The sequence below is a fragment of the Acomys minous genome (assembly GCF_964271855.1).
Source record: "Acomys minous genome assembly, chromosome: 1".
Lineage (NCBI taxonomy): Eukaryota > Metazoa > Chordata > Mammalia > Rodentia > Muridae > Acomys > Acomys minous.
The window spans coordinates 40,977,197-40,994,175 of NC_140483.1; the positions used below are offsets into that span (position 1 = coordinate 40,977,197).

General features: G+C 45.6%; 1 protein-coding gene across 1 annotated transcript in view; it reads right to left on the reverse strand.

Annotated features, from left to right (window-relative positions):
• Positions 1-15,865, reverse strand: part of NIBAN1 (niban apoptosis regulator 1) — a 154,284-nt gene extending 138,419 nt beyond the window's left edge. The window contains exon 1 of the mRNA XM_084782130.1: positions 15,415-15,865. Coding sequence (XP_084638256.1) covers positions 15,415-15,469 — 55 coding nt within the window. The 5' untranslated portion in view covers positions 15,470-15,865. The remainder of the gene's footprint in view (positions 1-15,414) is intronic.
• Between the last annotated feature and the right edge of the window lie 1,114 nt (positions 15,866-16,979).

Genomic DNA, 16,979 nt, shown 5'->3' on the forward strand with positions numbered 1-16,979 from the left:
TCCTCTTTAAATCTAGAGATCACTGATACCATATTGTAATTGAAGCAGCCATTGTAGGAGTGGCTTCTCTTCATCGTGATTCCCTTTCTCCTTCCCTCTGTCCCTTCCTCCTTCCCTCTCTCCTTTACTTCTTCCTTTCTCCCATTCTCTCTTCCCACGTTCCTGAGAGTCCTTTCTCTCTCTCTCTCTCTCTCTCTCTCTCTCTCTCTCTCTCTCTCTCTCTCTCTCTCTCTCTCTGTTTTTTGTTTTTAGAGACAGGGTTTCTCTGTGTAGCCTTGGCTGTCCTGGGCTCACTTTGTAGATCAGGCTGGCCTCAAACTCACAGCGATCCGCCTGCCTCTGCCTCCCGAGTGCTGGGATTAAAGGCGTGCGCCACCACTGCCAGGCCCCTGGGCGCCCTTTCAATCCCACCCAGCACTAACGCTCTCCCCATGTTACTCATGAGGAACTCAAGGCAGACAAGTTCACAAAGAATTCAGCTTTAGACTCAGCAAGTCCTCAGGAGACTGTCATATTCGTTCTTAACATTTGACGGCTCCATTCATTAGCCATTTGTACCTTGCTCCTCAGATATAAATAGTTCCTTTATAATGGAGAAACTGCCTAAAGTCATCATTTTCTTTACAGTAAAAAAAAAAAAAAAAAAAAAAAAGGTGGTAGGGGTGAAACGCTTCTTTCACCTGGTTGTAAATTTCACAATGCTAGTATCTGGATGAATTTTAGATTCTGGATTAAGCTATTTATGATCTAACATCCCATCGGTAGCCCCCCACAGTCAGGCCATCGTGCTCCTTGGCTGGGCAGGTGTGCCTGTAACCCCAGTGCTGGGGGTAGGGCAGGGTGCAGGGACAAGAAAACCACTGGGCCTGCGGGCCTTCAGTCTAACCAGGAAAACAAGCTCCAGGTTCAGGGGGGAGACTCTGCCTCAAAGAAATAAGGCTGAGTGGTAGAGGGGGACACTCAGTGTCCCTTGTACTGGTTAGTTTTTACACAAAGTGCCCACCTCCAGGTCCTGCCTTGAGTTCCTGCCCTGACTTCCCTTAGCGGTGGACTCAGACTGGGATATGGAACCAAATACATCCTTTCCTGCCCAAGCTGCTTTTGCTCATGACATCACACAATAAAAAAAAAAAATCAAAATAAGACACCTCCATGGCCTGAGTGCACAAACCACAGGCATTTTACAGTACACTCACGCATGCATATGGACATACACATCTAAACTTGGTTTAAATTAAAAAAATAAAAAGCAGATCACTTAGAGTTGAGATATCAAACCGAAAGCTCGGTAAATGTTTTAGTTTCTACCCTGGGATAAGTTATAGGAATGAATTTACAGAAGGCAGCCTCAGAAATCTAGAAGAACATTAGCTATCACAGTTTCCCCCTCTGAGACATTTACTTGCTAGGCGCATAGTAGGCACTTAATAAATGTCAATTTTACTATTGCCCTTATCAGGCCTCACAGGGAGAGTTATTCTGAATTAAGAGCTGACATCTCAGTTGCTTTGCACGGGTCTTAGTCATGCTCCAAAACTCTTATTTACTTTAAATTTAAACAAGACATTTCAATTCGTGTCACTCATTTAATCCTCCTCTCCAACACAGACATTTTAAATATTTATCCTCTAGATATTACACACTAGCCATTGTTGCTAATAAAACCTGTCATTATCCTAATGCTAAGCCTGTTTCTCTTTGTTTGGGCAATTACTCAGACAGATCATCTCACACATTCAGCATGACTTGCATAGGAAATAATTCTTTAAACAAACACATTCGATCCAAATTTGGAAAATGCTCTGGATTCTTTTGAGAAAAACACAGACATTTTGCCCTATGTGAGCCCTTGGAGAATCCAAACTTTGCCTTCACTTCTGAACTGACCCCTCACCTGCCCAGGCCCAGACCAGCCCTGGGGCCTCAACAGCTCCCTCCCAACCCCCTCCCTGGCCCCACCCCCACCCCCTCCCCCCCCCCCCAGTCCTCAGAGGGACAGAGAAGACTGCCAGTGGGTGGGGACAGCTTGTCTCCCCCAGAGGTTCCAACAGGGAACAGAAACACAGAAATCATGCCGTCTTCCAAAATACTGGCAACTGCAGGCATGACTTCTATTTTCATTTCTCTTCTCGTGGCATTTATGTCTTCCTCTGTCATATGGAGCATGCTCCTAAATTACTATCTTAATGTCACCATTAAATTTATTGCACCTGGAAACTCTGAGTGTCTCTCTATCTCTCTCTCTCTGTCTCTCTGTCTCTGTCTCTCTCTCTCTCTCTCTCTCTCTCTCTCTCTCTCCCCCTCCCTTATAGTTATGGACATTTTGTGTGTGTGTGTGTTTCTTCAGTTTGCCCAGTGATTTTCAAATGAATGTTGAACTTTATGGGTTGCACGTGTTGGGAGTGTGCTTGCTGAGTCCTATAAGGAATCAGGCATTTGGTTAGGTGTACAGTTAAGTTACTCTGGATGAGCTCTGTAGTTGGCTTCTGACTTTGCACTAGCCAGGTGCAAAAGTCCAGACTGGCCTGTGCTTCAGGGCTCACTTCTGCTCACCAAGGACTCTGCTTGTGTATCACGAGGTCATTCTCCCTTTGTAAGATGGAAGCATGACCAACCTCTATGAGCCCCAGAAATCGTCTGGCCCTAAAAATCCACAAGCATGTGTTCTTCTATTCTAGAAGACAGCTTTCTGTTACTACTTTGGTAATTTTCCTCTCTTATTTTCTTTATTCTCTAGTCAGATGTTAAAATTTTTATTGAGTCTTCCTTAATATTGTCTTCTTAATTTTTCCATCTTTTGATGTCTGTGCTGTTTACTAAAATATTTCAATTTTGTTATCCAAGAAACAATAAAAGTAATTTTTGATCACAGGATTTGTTTTGTTTTGTTTTCTGAGACAGGGTCTCTCTGTGTAGCCTTGGGTGTCCTAGACTCGCTTTGTAGACTGGGCTGGCCTCAAACTCACAGCTATCCGCCTGCCTCTGCCTCCCAAGTGCTGGGATTAAAGGTATGTGCCACCTCACCCGGCTTCTATTTTTTTTAATTTTTAAGCGTTCTTTTTTTAAAGTTTTTCTGATTGTATATGTATATTATGCGGGGTTCTCACACTCCTGCACATGCGCAGCTGCCGTGACGTAAGTGTGCAGAGATCCCAGGACGACTCTGTGGAGTTGGTTCTCTCTTTCCACCTTCACATGGGCTCTGGAGATTGAACTCAGGCCAGGCAGCAGCCGCCTTGTCTCCCCAGCCCCAAGAGCTCTCCCTTATTCTAGTGTCACTGTTACTTGATCACATCCTAAGCTTGTTTTTACAAACTCAATACTTCCTTTACCCTGTGAGGAAGTCATTACATGTTTTAAGTCTTCTCCTTTCATTCACTTATTACGGGTACAGAATCATGCTCTAGAGACTGACCTATTGCAATTGTCACAGTGAAGCAAAGGCGAGACCCTGCTTTCACAATGCAAAGGCTTCAGTGGACACTAGGACAGCAACAAACTGCTGCGACCAGGAACTCCCTCCCACTTCTCACTATTCCAAACACACCAGCACACACCCTTCTTCAGCCCCTTCAAGCCCCTCCCTCCCTGTCTTCCCCTCCCATGAAAACCCAACAGGCCCTCGCCCTGGTGTTCTGGTAGACAGCAGCCATGATCATCTTCTTCTTCTTCTTCTTCTTCTTCTTCTTCTTCTTCTTCTTCTTCTTCTTCTTCTTCTTCTTCTTCCTCTTCTTCCTCTTCCTCTTCCTCTTCTTCTTCTTCCTCTTCCTCTTCTTCTTCTTCTTTTTTTTCGGTTTTTCCAAGACAAGGTTTCTCTGTGTAGCCTTGACTGCCCTGGACTCAATTGTAGACCAGGCTGGCCTCGAACTCACAGCAATCCGCCTGCCTCTGCCTCCCAAGTGCTGGGATTAAAGGCGTGTGCCACCACCACCCAGCCAGCCATGATCTTCTTAAACACCATATGTAACATACACCTCATCACCCTCCTTAGCAACACCATGGATCCTGTCATTAGCCCCTTCTATTCCCTTCATGACCCTTATCAAATGTGTAATGTATTTGCCTACCCAGTTGCCACTTCCTTCTTGTAACTCCACCTGATTTTGTTCAAGAATCCCATGATCCTGCTGCTCACCATATGCTTCCCAGAAGCACTGGGCCAGGAGCGACCTTGACCAGTTTAGCCAACCATGCTAATTGCACGATCTTGCCAGTTGTAGTGGTTTGAATAAGAATGACCCCCGCCCCTGGATTCATGTGTGTAAATGTTTAGCCCATAGAGAGAGGCTCTATAAGGAGGCATGGCCTTGTTAGAACAGGTGTGGCTGTGTTGGAGGAAGTGTGTCACTGTGGGGGCGGGCTTTGAGATCTTATATGCTCAAGCCAAGCCCAGTGTGACAGACAGTCTCCTGCTGCTTGCTGCCTGTGGATCAAGATGTAGAACTCTCAGCTCCTTCTCCAGCACCATGTCTGCCTATGTGCTGCCATGCTTCCCGCCATGACAGTAATGGACTAAACCTCTGAAACTGTAAGCCAGACCCAATTAAATGTCCTTTATAAGAGTTGCTGTGGTCACGGTGTCTCTTCACAGCAATAAGACTCTTACAAAGACACCAGTGATAACTTAGGAAGGGATGTGTGACTTGCCTCTGACCAGTGGGGCTATCAGAGAAGTCTCAGAAGACAGTGAACTAATGAGTCCTGGAAAAGAGCACCACAGCTTCCTGCATTGTGTAAAGCGAGGCAACCACACACACAGCAATCAGCCTTCCAATAAAGACCCCAGCACTGTCTCTGTGCTGTAGAAAATACAGAAGTGGATGGGCGTGGTTGCGCATGCCTTTGTTCCCAGCACTTGGGAGGCAGAGGCAGGCGGATTGCTGTGAATTCAAGGCCAGTCTGGTCTACAAAATGCGTCTAGGACAGCCAAGGCTACACAGAGAAACCTGTCTCGAAAAAACAAACAAACAAACAAACAAACACAAAAAAAAGAAAGGAAGGAAGAAAATACAGAAGTATGTGTGGAATTGCACCATGAACAAACTGCAGACGATGGAAAATTCCATCTGTTAAACAGATAACTGGCAAGCAAAAGAAAGATTTAGAGGAAAACTTCAACTTCAAGGAGACTTGAAAGAAGACATGCATTTAAGTATATAAGATAATAGTGATTCCACTAGGAAATATGAAGAGGCTATTACAAACTCTGAGATTAGCGGCCTGGTAGACTGTGATTGGCAGCCCTACACAGCCTGTGTGTAGTCCTTCCTCGAATCTGGGATGACTGGGACATCCCCTGATCATCAGAGTACAGCAGAACAGTGGCGTGCATCTCCATGCCTCCACTTTTTACTTTTCTTGTTGCCATGGCAAAGCACCCGACAATCAACTTAAGGAAAGAAAGATCTTCTCTGACCCACAGTGTGAGGGCTTCAGGATGTCAGAGCGGAAGGCTCTCACTAGCAGGGGCAGGAGGCTTTGGTCACACTCACCCACGGGTAGAGAGCAGAAGATGGGTGCTCACTCACCTTCTTTTATTCAGTCTGGTGTACCAGCCCATGAGGCAGGCATGCCCACAGTCACTTTTCTAGAAACTCAGAAACGTGTTTCCACAGTGATTCTAAACCCGATGATTACCCATTACAAGGCCTAAGCCATATGTGATGGCCACTCTGAATTGTCAACTTGACGTTGACTGGAATTACCTAAAACCCAAGCATCTGGGCTCACCTAGGAGGGATTTTTTTTTCCCTTAATAAAATCATTTGAAGAAGCAGTTGATTCGATTTCAGATCTTTGAAGTGGGAAAATACTCCTATAAGCCAGATCTTGTAAGGTAGGAAGATTCGCCTTGAGCCTGGGCCACACCTTCTACTGGCAACCCATATAAAGGACATGGAGGAAGCTCTCCCTCTGCCTGCTCGCTCTTGCCCTCCCTGCAAGTCCATCCCATCACTGGCATTAGAGCCGACTTCTTTGTGATTCCTGCATATACTGAAGAGCAGCTGAGACATCCAGCCTTGTGGACTGAACAACTATTGGATCCTTGGACCTTCCATAGGTAGACAGCAATTGTTGCGTTAGCTGGACCACAGTCCTAAGGCCATTCTAATAAATCCTATGTAGACAGATAGACAGAAGATGGTATACATAGATGATAGAAGACAGATAGAGATAGATGACAGATAGATAGATAGATAGATAGATAGATAGATAGATAGATAGATAGAGAGTCTATAACTTCTGTTCCTCTAGGGGACCCTGACTAATACACCATAAGAAGTCCTAGCAGCTTCTAGGGGTTCTGGGAAGTCTGGTACCCTACTGAAGAGACCACGGAGAAAGGTCACCTGGAGAGAAAGCGCTCCTCTGGTAACTTCAATCACCAGCTGACATGCCAGCCAAACAGCCACAAGAATAACCTCCAACGAAGACCACTAGAACCAGCCATCTGGACCCAGCTGAGATAGCAGGCTTATAAGCAAATAAATATAAGTGCCAGCATCTCGAAGGTTGTTTGTTGGGCGGCCATAGAGTGCTGCTAAAGATGCGGCTGTTCTGGAGAAGCAAGGACACATAGAGGCTTCTGCATGGCCAGTGAGGTCTGTCCTTCAATCTAGATGGTGGCTGCACGCAGACTGTGACTTATAATGATCTGCCGAGCTACGCATCTGCTCTGTGTGTTTTTCTGCATCTGTGTTTTATTTTAAAATAAAAATAGTGTTTAAGAAGGAAAGGGAAATAAATATCCACGTGGTTTGGCAAAGAGAAATAGGCTTTTCTTCCAACATTCCTTCAAACCTTTTAAACACCATTTCTGAGATCCTAGGAAAAACTACTCTTTAATTCCCACTTCACAGACTCACTCCACACAGCATCAAGCACGAAAAACAAGTTTCTTTGGGTCCTGGTCCTGGCAATTTGCAGAACAGAATTAACTGTTTTTGTCTCTGTTAAACCGCCCCCCCCCCTTTTTTTTTCCACAGTGAGAACAACCATGCAATACCAAAGAAAAGGACACGTTTGAAAGCTGGCTTGCACTTTTCCTATTGGCAACAATTTGCTATTCTTTTTTAAATGTATTTCCCAGTTTCAGAGAACAAAATCCGTATTGCACTTGTATGCACATGTGTGGCTGCGCCTGTGTGTGTGTGTGCTGCATCTAACAAGCACTAACCCTGAGCTTAAAGCTCTTAGAATCTTAGCCTTTGTGTCTGATATTTTCTACAAATGTCTTAAGCAAATGAAGAGATTAATCATGCTTTATTCTTGTCTTCCCTCCACTGTCCTCCACTCTCCTCACATCTGATTTCATTCCCCATCTCCATGGCAAATTGTTGGCCTATGTATGTTACCTCGCTTTACTAACAACAACAACAAAGAGTAATCAAGGTTTCTGTTTAGGAGATTAAAATTCCCTGCCATAATTCACACTGCATATTTTATAACATGTTCACAGTACATGTATTTTAATTAAATTATAAATTCCTGCTAAGCTTCTGTTCCTTCTGTTGCATTTTCTACCTGCAAGCCCAGTCAGACCTTTCCAAGGATTACAGGTGAGCAAAACTACCATTGATCAGACAATCCAGAGCAAAATTCAAATAATAGGGGCCGGGGTATAGCCCGGTTGGTAGAGTGCTTTCCTGGTAGAGTTTGAGGCCAGCCTGGTCTACAAAGTGAGTCCAGAATGGCCAAGGCTACACAGAGAAACCCTGTCTCGAAAAACAAACAAATAAATAAATAATAAGAATAATTAAAATTGCTACTGTCACCTTAGTAGTGATGAGCACTAGCAACCTTGTTGCTGTGGTCCTCTCACAATCAATGTCTACATAAAGGGAAAAGTTTTATTAAGACCAGGCCTTAAATTTATTTATTTGTGGTGTGTGTGTGTGTGTGTATGTGTGTGTGTGTGTGTGTACTTGGTGCAGCATACTTGTGAAAGTCAGAAGACAACCGGAGGAGTTCTTGCTTTTCACCATGTGGGTCATGGGATTTGAATTCATGTCATCAAGCTCGGTGACAGGTGCCTGTACCTGCTGAGGCATCTCACCAGCAAAAACTCAGGTCTTGATTAAGCATCGTACTCTTATGAAGTTCAAAGCTCTCGGGAGGCAGAAGCAGGTGGATCACCTGTGAGTTCGAGGCCAGCTTGGTCTACAAAGTGAGTCCAGGACAGCCAAGGCTACACAGAGAGACCTTGTCTCAAAAAACCAAAACCCAAAAACCAAACCAAAACAAAACAAAAAGTTCATATTAGGATTCACATATAGTAAAAAAAACAAAATGTTCATCTCAATCTGTCTTTATATGATTTTTTTAATGGAATCAAAAATTAAAACAAACCCTTCTCAAGTCACAGAATCTTTTCTGATTTTGTACATTAGACTCGGGGTTCCTTAAAGAATATCTTTCCATTCCTGGTGTCTTCGTTTCCGCTCGTTAAAATGGGTAGAAGCAGAACGAATTGTTGACACTATTCCAAGTCTTCTGTAATTAATGTTCCTTACTTATAATTTTCTATTTTGAATTTCTATTTCAAAATTTATATTTGCTTCATCAGTAGTTTGGAATTTTTAAAAATATTTTTTAGGCCAGAACAAATTTATATTGAGCTCTCCCCTTCTTTTTGTTACACCTCTCTATTCTTTTCTGGGAGCTGCAATTCCTCACTTCTTAGAAAGAGGCTGTTCTAGGCTGGGGAGAGAAGTGAACAATGTCTTTAATCCCAGCACTTGGGAGGCAGAGGCAGGTGGATCGCTGTAAGTTCAAGGCTACCCTGGTCTACAAAGTGAGTCCAGGACAGCTAAGGCTACACAGAGAAACCCTGTCTCGAAAATCAAAAACAAAACAAAAGACAAAGAATGAAGAGTGCAGCTGGGCACAGTGGCACACGCCTATAATCCCAACACTCAGGCAGGCAGAGGTAGGAGGACCTCTGTGAGTTCGAGGCCAGCCTGGTCTACAAAGCAAGTCCAGGACAGCCAAGGCTACACAGAGAGATGCTGTCCTGGAAAAAGGAAAGAAAGAAAGAAAAGGAGGAGAAAAAGGAGGAGGAGGAAGAGGAGGAAAAGGAGGAGAAAGAAGAAGAAGGAGGAGGAGGAAGAGGAGGAAAAGGAGGAGAAAGAAGAAGAAGGAGGAGGAGAAAGAAGAAGGAGGAGGAGGAGGAAGAAGAGGAGGAGGAGGACAGTGAGCCTGGTCTCTGTGGTGCACGCTGTTAATCTCAAGCCCTGGAGGCAGAGGTAGGGGGACCTAAGGCTGATACTAAGGACACAATCATTACCATTTACTGCTGTCTTTGGATTACTTTGCCTTAAAGAAGACTTTGAACTCCAGTTTCTCCTGCCTCCACCTCCCTGATGCTGGGATCGAAGAAAGCCAGCAATCATTACGATTCCAAATCAAAGAGGATTTAGCTTCTCACACAAGAGGTACCCAAGCCATAGTCAGGCCGGCTGTTAACAATTTCAGAGAGTCCGGCCTTTTCTGAGAGGTGCCCTCAGCTTTGCGGTTCAGTGCCAAGTGGGACGACATTTAAACGGGAGAACACCATTCTCCCTGTCACCTTTTATTTTAGTTTTAGTTCTTGGTTTTTATTTGTATTAATTTTGAGATAGGGTCTCCCTGTTTATCCCTGGCAGGCCAGAAACCTGGCTAAGTTAGCATGTGGCCATCATCCTGTCTCTGCCTCCCTAGTACAAGGATTATAGGAATTTGGCCCAGCCTTCTCTCCCTTTGTATGGACGCATATCTCCGTGTGTTAGTGTATGTACGAGTACAATGTGAATGTGTGTGTGAGTACAACAGAGGTCAGTGTTGGGTGTTGTTTTTTTAATCACTCTTTTTTTTTTTTTTTTTTTTGAGGCAGGGTCTTTCACAGAACCTAGACCTCATAGATTCAGCTAGACCCGAGAGCAAGGCCACAGGAACTCCTCCACTCCACACAAGTAACAGGCAGGTGTGCGCCCCAGCACCCAGTTCTTTACATGGCTGCTGTAGATCAAGGTCAGGTCCTCCCAATTGAATAGCAAGCACTTTCAGCTGAGTAGAGGGAAAAAAAAAAAAACTCCCTCCAGCATCACTGGCTAGGCTCCATCACAATCCCGCCCCTAATATAATCACTGGCTAGACTACATCATAATCCCGCCCCCAATATAATATCACTGGCTAGACTACATCATAATCCCGCCCCTAATATAATATCACTGGCTAGACTACATCATAATCCCGCCCCTAATATAGCCACTGGCTAGACTACATCATAATCCCGCCCCTAATATAATATCACTGGCTAGACTACATCATAATCCTGCCCCTAATATAATATCACTGGCTAGACTACATCATAATCCCGCCCCTAATATAGCCACTGGCTAGACTACATCATAATCCCGCCCCTAATATAGTCACTGGCTACTTCTCAAAAAATATAAGAGCATTGTCCTGAGGAAAAATATTTTAAAGAGTTGGGGAGTTGGTTCACTAGTTAAGAGTACACTGTTCGAGGGCGAGCATAAATCCTACAAGTCGTCCTTTGACCTCCACATGTATACTATGGTACACACACACCATCCTCCCACACACTCACACAAAATAAATAAAAATAAATACTTTAAAAAAAAAAAAAGAGTACGCTGCTCATGCAGAGGATCTGGGCTCAGTTCCCAGCACCCTAATCAGGCGGCTCACAACTACCCGTAAATCCAATTCTGGGAGGCACTACTGCTCTCTTCTGGCTTCCAGGGGCACCCACATAAACATGACACACAGAAACCCACAAAGGTATACAGTGATCCATATAAGTCTTAAAAATAAACCCGAAACTCATTAAAGGCATCAACTCATTGATGAATACTTCAACGGAAGTCATTGAGCCCTCCTCGGGCTGCCATTTGCGTAACAGTTAGTTCAGGGAACGATCTCCTTCTCCCGCTCTCCCTCCTTCCCTCCATCCCTCCACTCACACAGGCTAAGCTGGCTTTACCATCCTGATGCTCCTGACCTCCTGAGTGCTAGCAGCACACGTACATCACTGCCCCCAACTGAAGAACAGTTCCCTTTACCATTTGCTTCGCTGTTTCCCCCACTCAGGTCACCAGGTTAGCGGCAGGCACCTTTAACCACTGAGCCATCTTGCAGGCCCTAAGTAGGTCAGCAACCGTTTCCTTAACTACTTTCTGGTAGCAGGCCTATGTGCGTCTACCACACCATGCAGGGGCTGTGTCACCCCGGTTCTTGGCTGCCACACTGTTTTTTTGCCATAACTTTCACACTCCTCTGAGGATATCTTATGTGAGGGAGTTCCGATTTGCTCTCCTTTTATCCTTTAAAAAAATCCAATACTATTTTTTATTGTCTACACTTACTTGTTCTTTGTAGAGGCAGGAGTGTAATGTCACTGCATGAGGGTGAAGGTTGAAGGACATTCCGTGGGAGTTGGCTTTCTCCTTCCACTCATGTGAATCCTGGGAACTGAACTCAGCTCACCAAGTTTAACAACAAGTGTGTTTACCTGCTGAGCCATTTTGCCAGGCCTTCCTGTAAAGTTTGTATTGCAATTATTTGTTTGTTTGTCGAGGGAGCATGTGTGCCACAGTGTGGTGTTTCAGGGTAACTGTGGAGGTCAGTTCCTCCTTCATCAAGTGGATTCCAAGGATCCAACTCGAGGCCTTGGTGAGTGGCTTTACCTACTATGCTATGTCATCAACCTGCAATTGTCTATTTTTAAAGGAAATAAGGTTATTGTTTCAACAAGAAAATATATTGTACATGTGATTTTTGTTTGTTTGTTTGTTTGTTTTTGTTTTTCTCTTTCATCTAAAGCAGTAGTTCTCAACCTTCCTGGTTCTTTGGCCTTTCAATAGAATTCATCATGTGGTAGTGACCCCCAACCATGAAATTATTTTGTTGCTACTTCATAACTCTATTTTTGCTAGTGTTGTAAATCACAGTGTAAATATCTGATATGCAGTATATCTGATATACGACTCCCAAAGGGGTCACAACCCACAGGTTGAGAACCATTGATCTAAAATTTTAACAATGCCAATTTTGTGGGGGGTTATTTTGTTGTTGTTGTTGTTGTTGCTTGTTGGGGGGTTAGTAGTTTTAGGGGGATGTTGTTTTCTGTTTTTAAAACTTTGATTTATTAATTTTTTTTCGACACAGAGTTTCTCTGTGTAGCCTTGGCTGTCCTGGACTCTGTAGACTAGGCTGGCCTTGAACTCACAGCGATCCGCCTGCCTCTGCCTCCCACGTGTTGGGATTAAAGGCACGCGCCACCACCGCCCGGGTTGTTTTTTGTTTTTTAAGACAGGGTTTCTCTGTGTAGCCTTGGCTGTCCTGGACTTACTTTGTAGACCAGGCTGGCCTGGAACTCACAGTGATCTGCCTGTCTCTGCCTCCCAAGTGCTGGGATTAAGGGTATGTGCTACCATAGCTGATTGCTTTTTGTTTTCTTATAAATGGCACAAAAAGGGCCAATAAGATGTCTCAGTGAGTAAAGCAGCTGTCTTGTGAGCCTGGTAATGTCAGCTCAACATCTGGAACTCACATAAAGATCAAAGGAGAGGATCAGCTCTACACAGTTGCCCTCTGACCTCTGCATGCCTGCAAGGGCACACTCCTCCTCACACATCATACACACAATAATAATTATAAATAGCTTTAATGCATACAAAGAAAAGAATATCTTAAGCTGACCACTAATACCCAGACTCAATGAGCCTCATTCCTCATTAAGGGAAAATATAATACTTGAACACAAATAGTAAAATAATCACTAGAGCCTAACAGGTGGCATTGTGACTACGTGTCTCTGCACTACTTATTAATAAAACGGCCTCATCGTGGGAAGTTACTAGAAGTCCTTTAAGCTATCCTAAAATGAGTCCCTTTTAGGAAACCTGGGGGCATTGGTAATATTCAAAACTGGCACATCAGGAATGAAGTAATTTGTTTAGTACACCTGGCACCGATTTATCTGAAGACTGACTGAATTCGAAGCCACAAAGTCTTTTCAAGACATCCAACATTTTGAGGCACACAAACCAAACGGTACTTGCTAAATGACTGGCCTGAGAGTGAGCAGGGCTGGAGTGTTAGCATGCTAAAAGTAAGTACAGCTGCTTCAAACAGATACAAAGTTAGCACACCTTAAAATGTGTAGACCAGTTATGGCAAAGTATATCAAGGGCGAAAAAAAGTTACTGCCTTGGCAGCAGCTTTCAAATCCATCTTTCACTGCGGCTACTTTATGGCAAGCAGATCATAAAACCGTATTTAAACTCGACCTTCAAGCCTCCGATTGTTTTACTTCCAATTAAATCAAAGCTTGAAGATATTTATGGGCTAAAGGATGGGCAGAGGGATAAATGCAGGGTTATGGTTTTATTCAGGGACCTGAAGCTTCAAACCCGCTGGGAAATCAGAGCCCCGTGATCTGCCCTTGCTCATGCAGGAACAATTCCCAGTGCCCCAGCATTTTTCCAAGGCTCTTTTCCCTTTTGGCATGATTGGTGCCGTCACGTGAAGATGAAGGCTCATTTTCCCTGGAGGCATTTTAACTCTTTTCTTCCCTCCCCAATACACACACACAGTGGTTTGGATGTGTAATGGTTATTTCAGAACAAAGAGGGGTAGCACACATAACACTTTTTTTTTTTTAATTTATCGAGACAGAGTTTTTCTGTGTAGCCTTGACTAACCTGGACTAGCTTTGTGGACCAGGCTGGCCTCAAACTCACAACGATCCACCTGCCTCTGCCTCCCAAGTGCTGGGATTAAAGGCATGTGCCACCACACCCAGCCTAACACTTTCTTATTTAAGGGCAGTACTTTTATGAAATCACAACAAAGGTTATGACCTTGAGGTTTGTAAACCAGGTGTGTAAGCCAGCTCATCTCCCATCTTGCCGGTTCCTGATACCTGTAGCTGGCTATACAGCAACTTTGCTTCTTAAGAACTCCAAAAGCACGATTTTGCTCACTGGACAAAAAGCAAACACAAGCCCCTTGTTAGTGTTCTGTGACATCTCTGACGCCAGGACTAGGGAAAATAACAAATAATAGCTTAGTCTTCAGCTAAATAAAAATCCATCTTTTCTCCCATTTCCAGAGGGACAAGTCCCCCACAGAGGGACAAGTGACTGAGTTTTATGCCATGCCATTGTCAGTTGTTGAGGATTCCCTATCTCGAAGAGTACAGAAGCAAGGATCTGGAAAATCAATTATAGCCCTTGCCCTTAAAGTCTCTGCATATGGTATACTTTAAAAAGATTTTTTTTTTAAAATCGTTTTTGGAAACAGGGTTTCTCTTGTAGCCCTGGCTGTCCTGGGCTCGCTTTATAGACCAGGCTGACCTTGAATTCACAGAGATCCGCCTGCCTCTGCCTCTCTCTGCCCGGCTAAAAATATTTTTGAAACACTGTAACTGAGAACAAATTTAGAGTAAAGAAATGGATAGATGCTTTTCTTTTAGGCATAACCTCAATGTCCAGAAAAACTTCATTGTTTCTTTTAAAGAGTTACAGTAAAACTTGGAGCTTGGTACATACTAAATCGCAAGGAGCTGAAGTCAAGATTGGGGTGGGTGGGGCAGGAGCCAAATACACCCATGATAAGGAGTCAGGACTTCCTGCAGTTCGTTTGGTTTTGGTTTCTTCTGCTTGTCTCTCTTTACTGAGTCACTCCGTATCTCAAGATCTCCTAAAAAGAAGAGGTTACCCATCTACAACTTTAACAGCAGTTGCAAAACCCGCCAGGCTTCCTCTTTTGTTTTCCTCCCTCTCTGGGGAAGGAAGGGAACCATCCAACCTGAAATGGTAAAGACTTCATCCTTTCTGCTTCTGGCGAAATCGCCCAGCAACTGGCGTGAAGTTCAAGGGAAGGTGTGGCCTGCCCTGCACTTTACAAAACCAGGCCAATGTAAACCGGAGGGAAATTCTGAGAGCCCAGGAATCCCCCGCTGCTTCACCAAGGAAATCTCTAAACTCCAGGGGATATCCCCAGCAACCTTTGCAGCCACTTTTAGAAACCACTCAAGCCAAGCACAAGCAAGCCAGGTGTTTCCCCAGCAGGGAAAGAACACATCCTGAAGCAAGAGGGGCGGGCACGGCGGGAGTGGGGGGGAAGAGGGGGCGAGGGAGGCACAAGAAAATCGTCTGAGAATCCACCCTGAGAGTACCTGCCCTCCCCTCACTCCCGTGCGTCCTGAGGGGTTCTACACCATCCCATCCCTAGTCCCCACCCCACCGACACGGCGCGGGTGCTGGAAACAAGACAGGGGTTCCAGGAGACCAGCGCTTGTCTGGACTAATGCCTGGACTAACGCTGCGCTCCCTCGGGGGACCCGTGCGCAGGTGACCAGGCTGGCCCCGGCTCTGGGCCACCCTGCAGGCCCGGCCTTCTTACCTCGGATGTAGGCGCACTTGCCCTCGTCCAGCTGGCTGGAGGTCGAGCCGCCCATGGCCGCGGTACTGCACCCGAGTCAGAGGACTGACTGTGCCTGCTGTTCGCCGCTGAAAGTGGCTGCGACAGGGAACTGGCTCTGTAATTAAAGCGCCAACTTCCTCGAGAGGCGTCGCCGGTCCGGGCGCCTCCTCCGGGCCCCGCGCCCTCAGAAGATGTGTGGGCTGGCCCGGGGGACTGTCTTCCCGCCCCCGCTGCGAAGTTGAGCCCTGGGAGCTGTCCAAGGAGCTCCAAGGACTGTCAGAGGTAGAAGGGCGTCTCTCCTTCTCAAGGCTGACTTTCCTCTAGTTTGGGAACTGCGCAGGCAAGTCCTAGAGAGGGTGGAGAGAGTGGACCACTTCCAGGTGATGGTAAACTTCTGCCTGCAGGAAGCTTTTTAACCCGGGTCCCACCAGCGGAGATCAAGAGCCTATTCGCCTTCCTGTTCTCCAACCACCTGTCTGCAAAGCCTTCCAGGGAATTCCCTTGCCCGGAAGTATGGGACCCATGGCGACCCATACCTTCTTTGAGCAGTCAAAAGGCTGTTAGAATAGAAGGGAAAGCACTCGGTGGATGGGGTTAGGGGTGGGGGCGGGCGGGAGGGGGGAGATGATGGAGAAGCCTAGAAAACACCAAGACCAGACCCCATACCCTCTAAACCTTTCCCCACAACTGCTCTTCAGCTTGGCAAGCCTCAGGCAAGATCAGCCTGGGCGGGTGAGGGGGAGGGGGGGGGCAATCTTCCTGATTTCTTTCTGTTCTTAGTGGCCAGATTTTGAGCTATTCCTACCAGCTTAATTAGATCTGAAGAGGACTTCGAGGGTTCTCCACACCTGCTACTAAAGGGGATTCGCCTGAACTTTTAACACAAATATTTCTCACAACTCACACGCCCAGTCTCCCACACCCTGCATAGCAGCAGTTCACCAATAAGTCCTGTCAAGTCTAATTTCAAATTATGTCCAATGTCCAGCGAGTTCTTACCTCCTCCACTGCCCTCGTTTCTCACACTGAGTATTACAACAGCCTAATAGGTCTCCTTGCTTTAAAGAAAAAGCCAAGGGCCTATTATGGCCTTGGGGCGGGGGGTTCAGGAAAGGGGCCTCCTCTCTCACTTCATACCAGCAGTCTTATTTTGTTTTGTTTTGTTGAGTTTCTTTTTTGTTTATTTGTTTGTTTTGTTTTTTTTCCAGACAGGGTCTCTCTGTGTTAGCCTTGGCTGTCCTGGAGTCTCTTTGTAGACCAGGCTGGCCTCGAACTCACAGCGATCCGCCTGCCTCTGCCTCCTGAGGGCTGGGATTAAAGGCGTGCGCCACCACAGCCTGCACCATACCAGCAGTCTTGTTCTTGCTTTCGAGGTTCCAGCCCAGCAGCGCTCACACTGTGAGAGGTACCAAGGGGAAGCACTCATGTTAGGCTCTGGGTTCCTGTTTCGTTCAAGTCAACCCTTAGATGCTAAGATCTCAGGCCCGGTGGGCAGAGTCCTGGCAGAGTGTCCTGTCAGCTTGAGTCTCAGCACTCAAACCAGG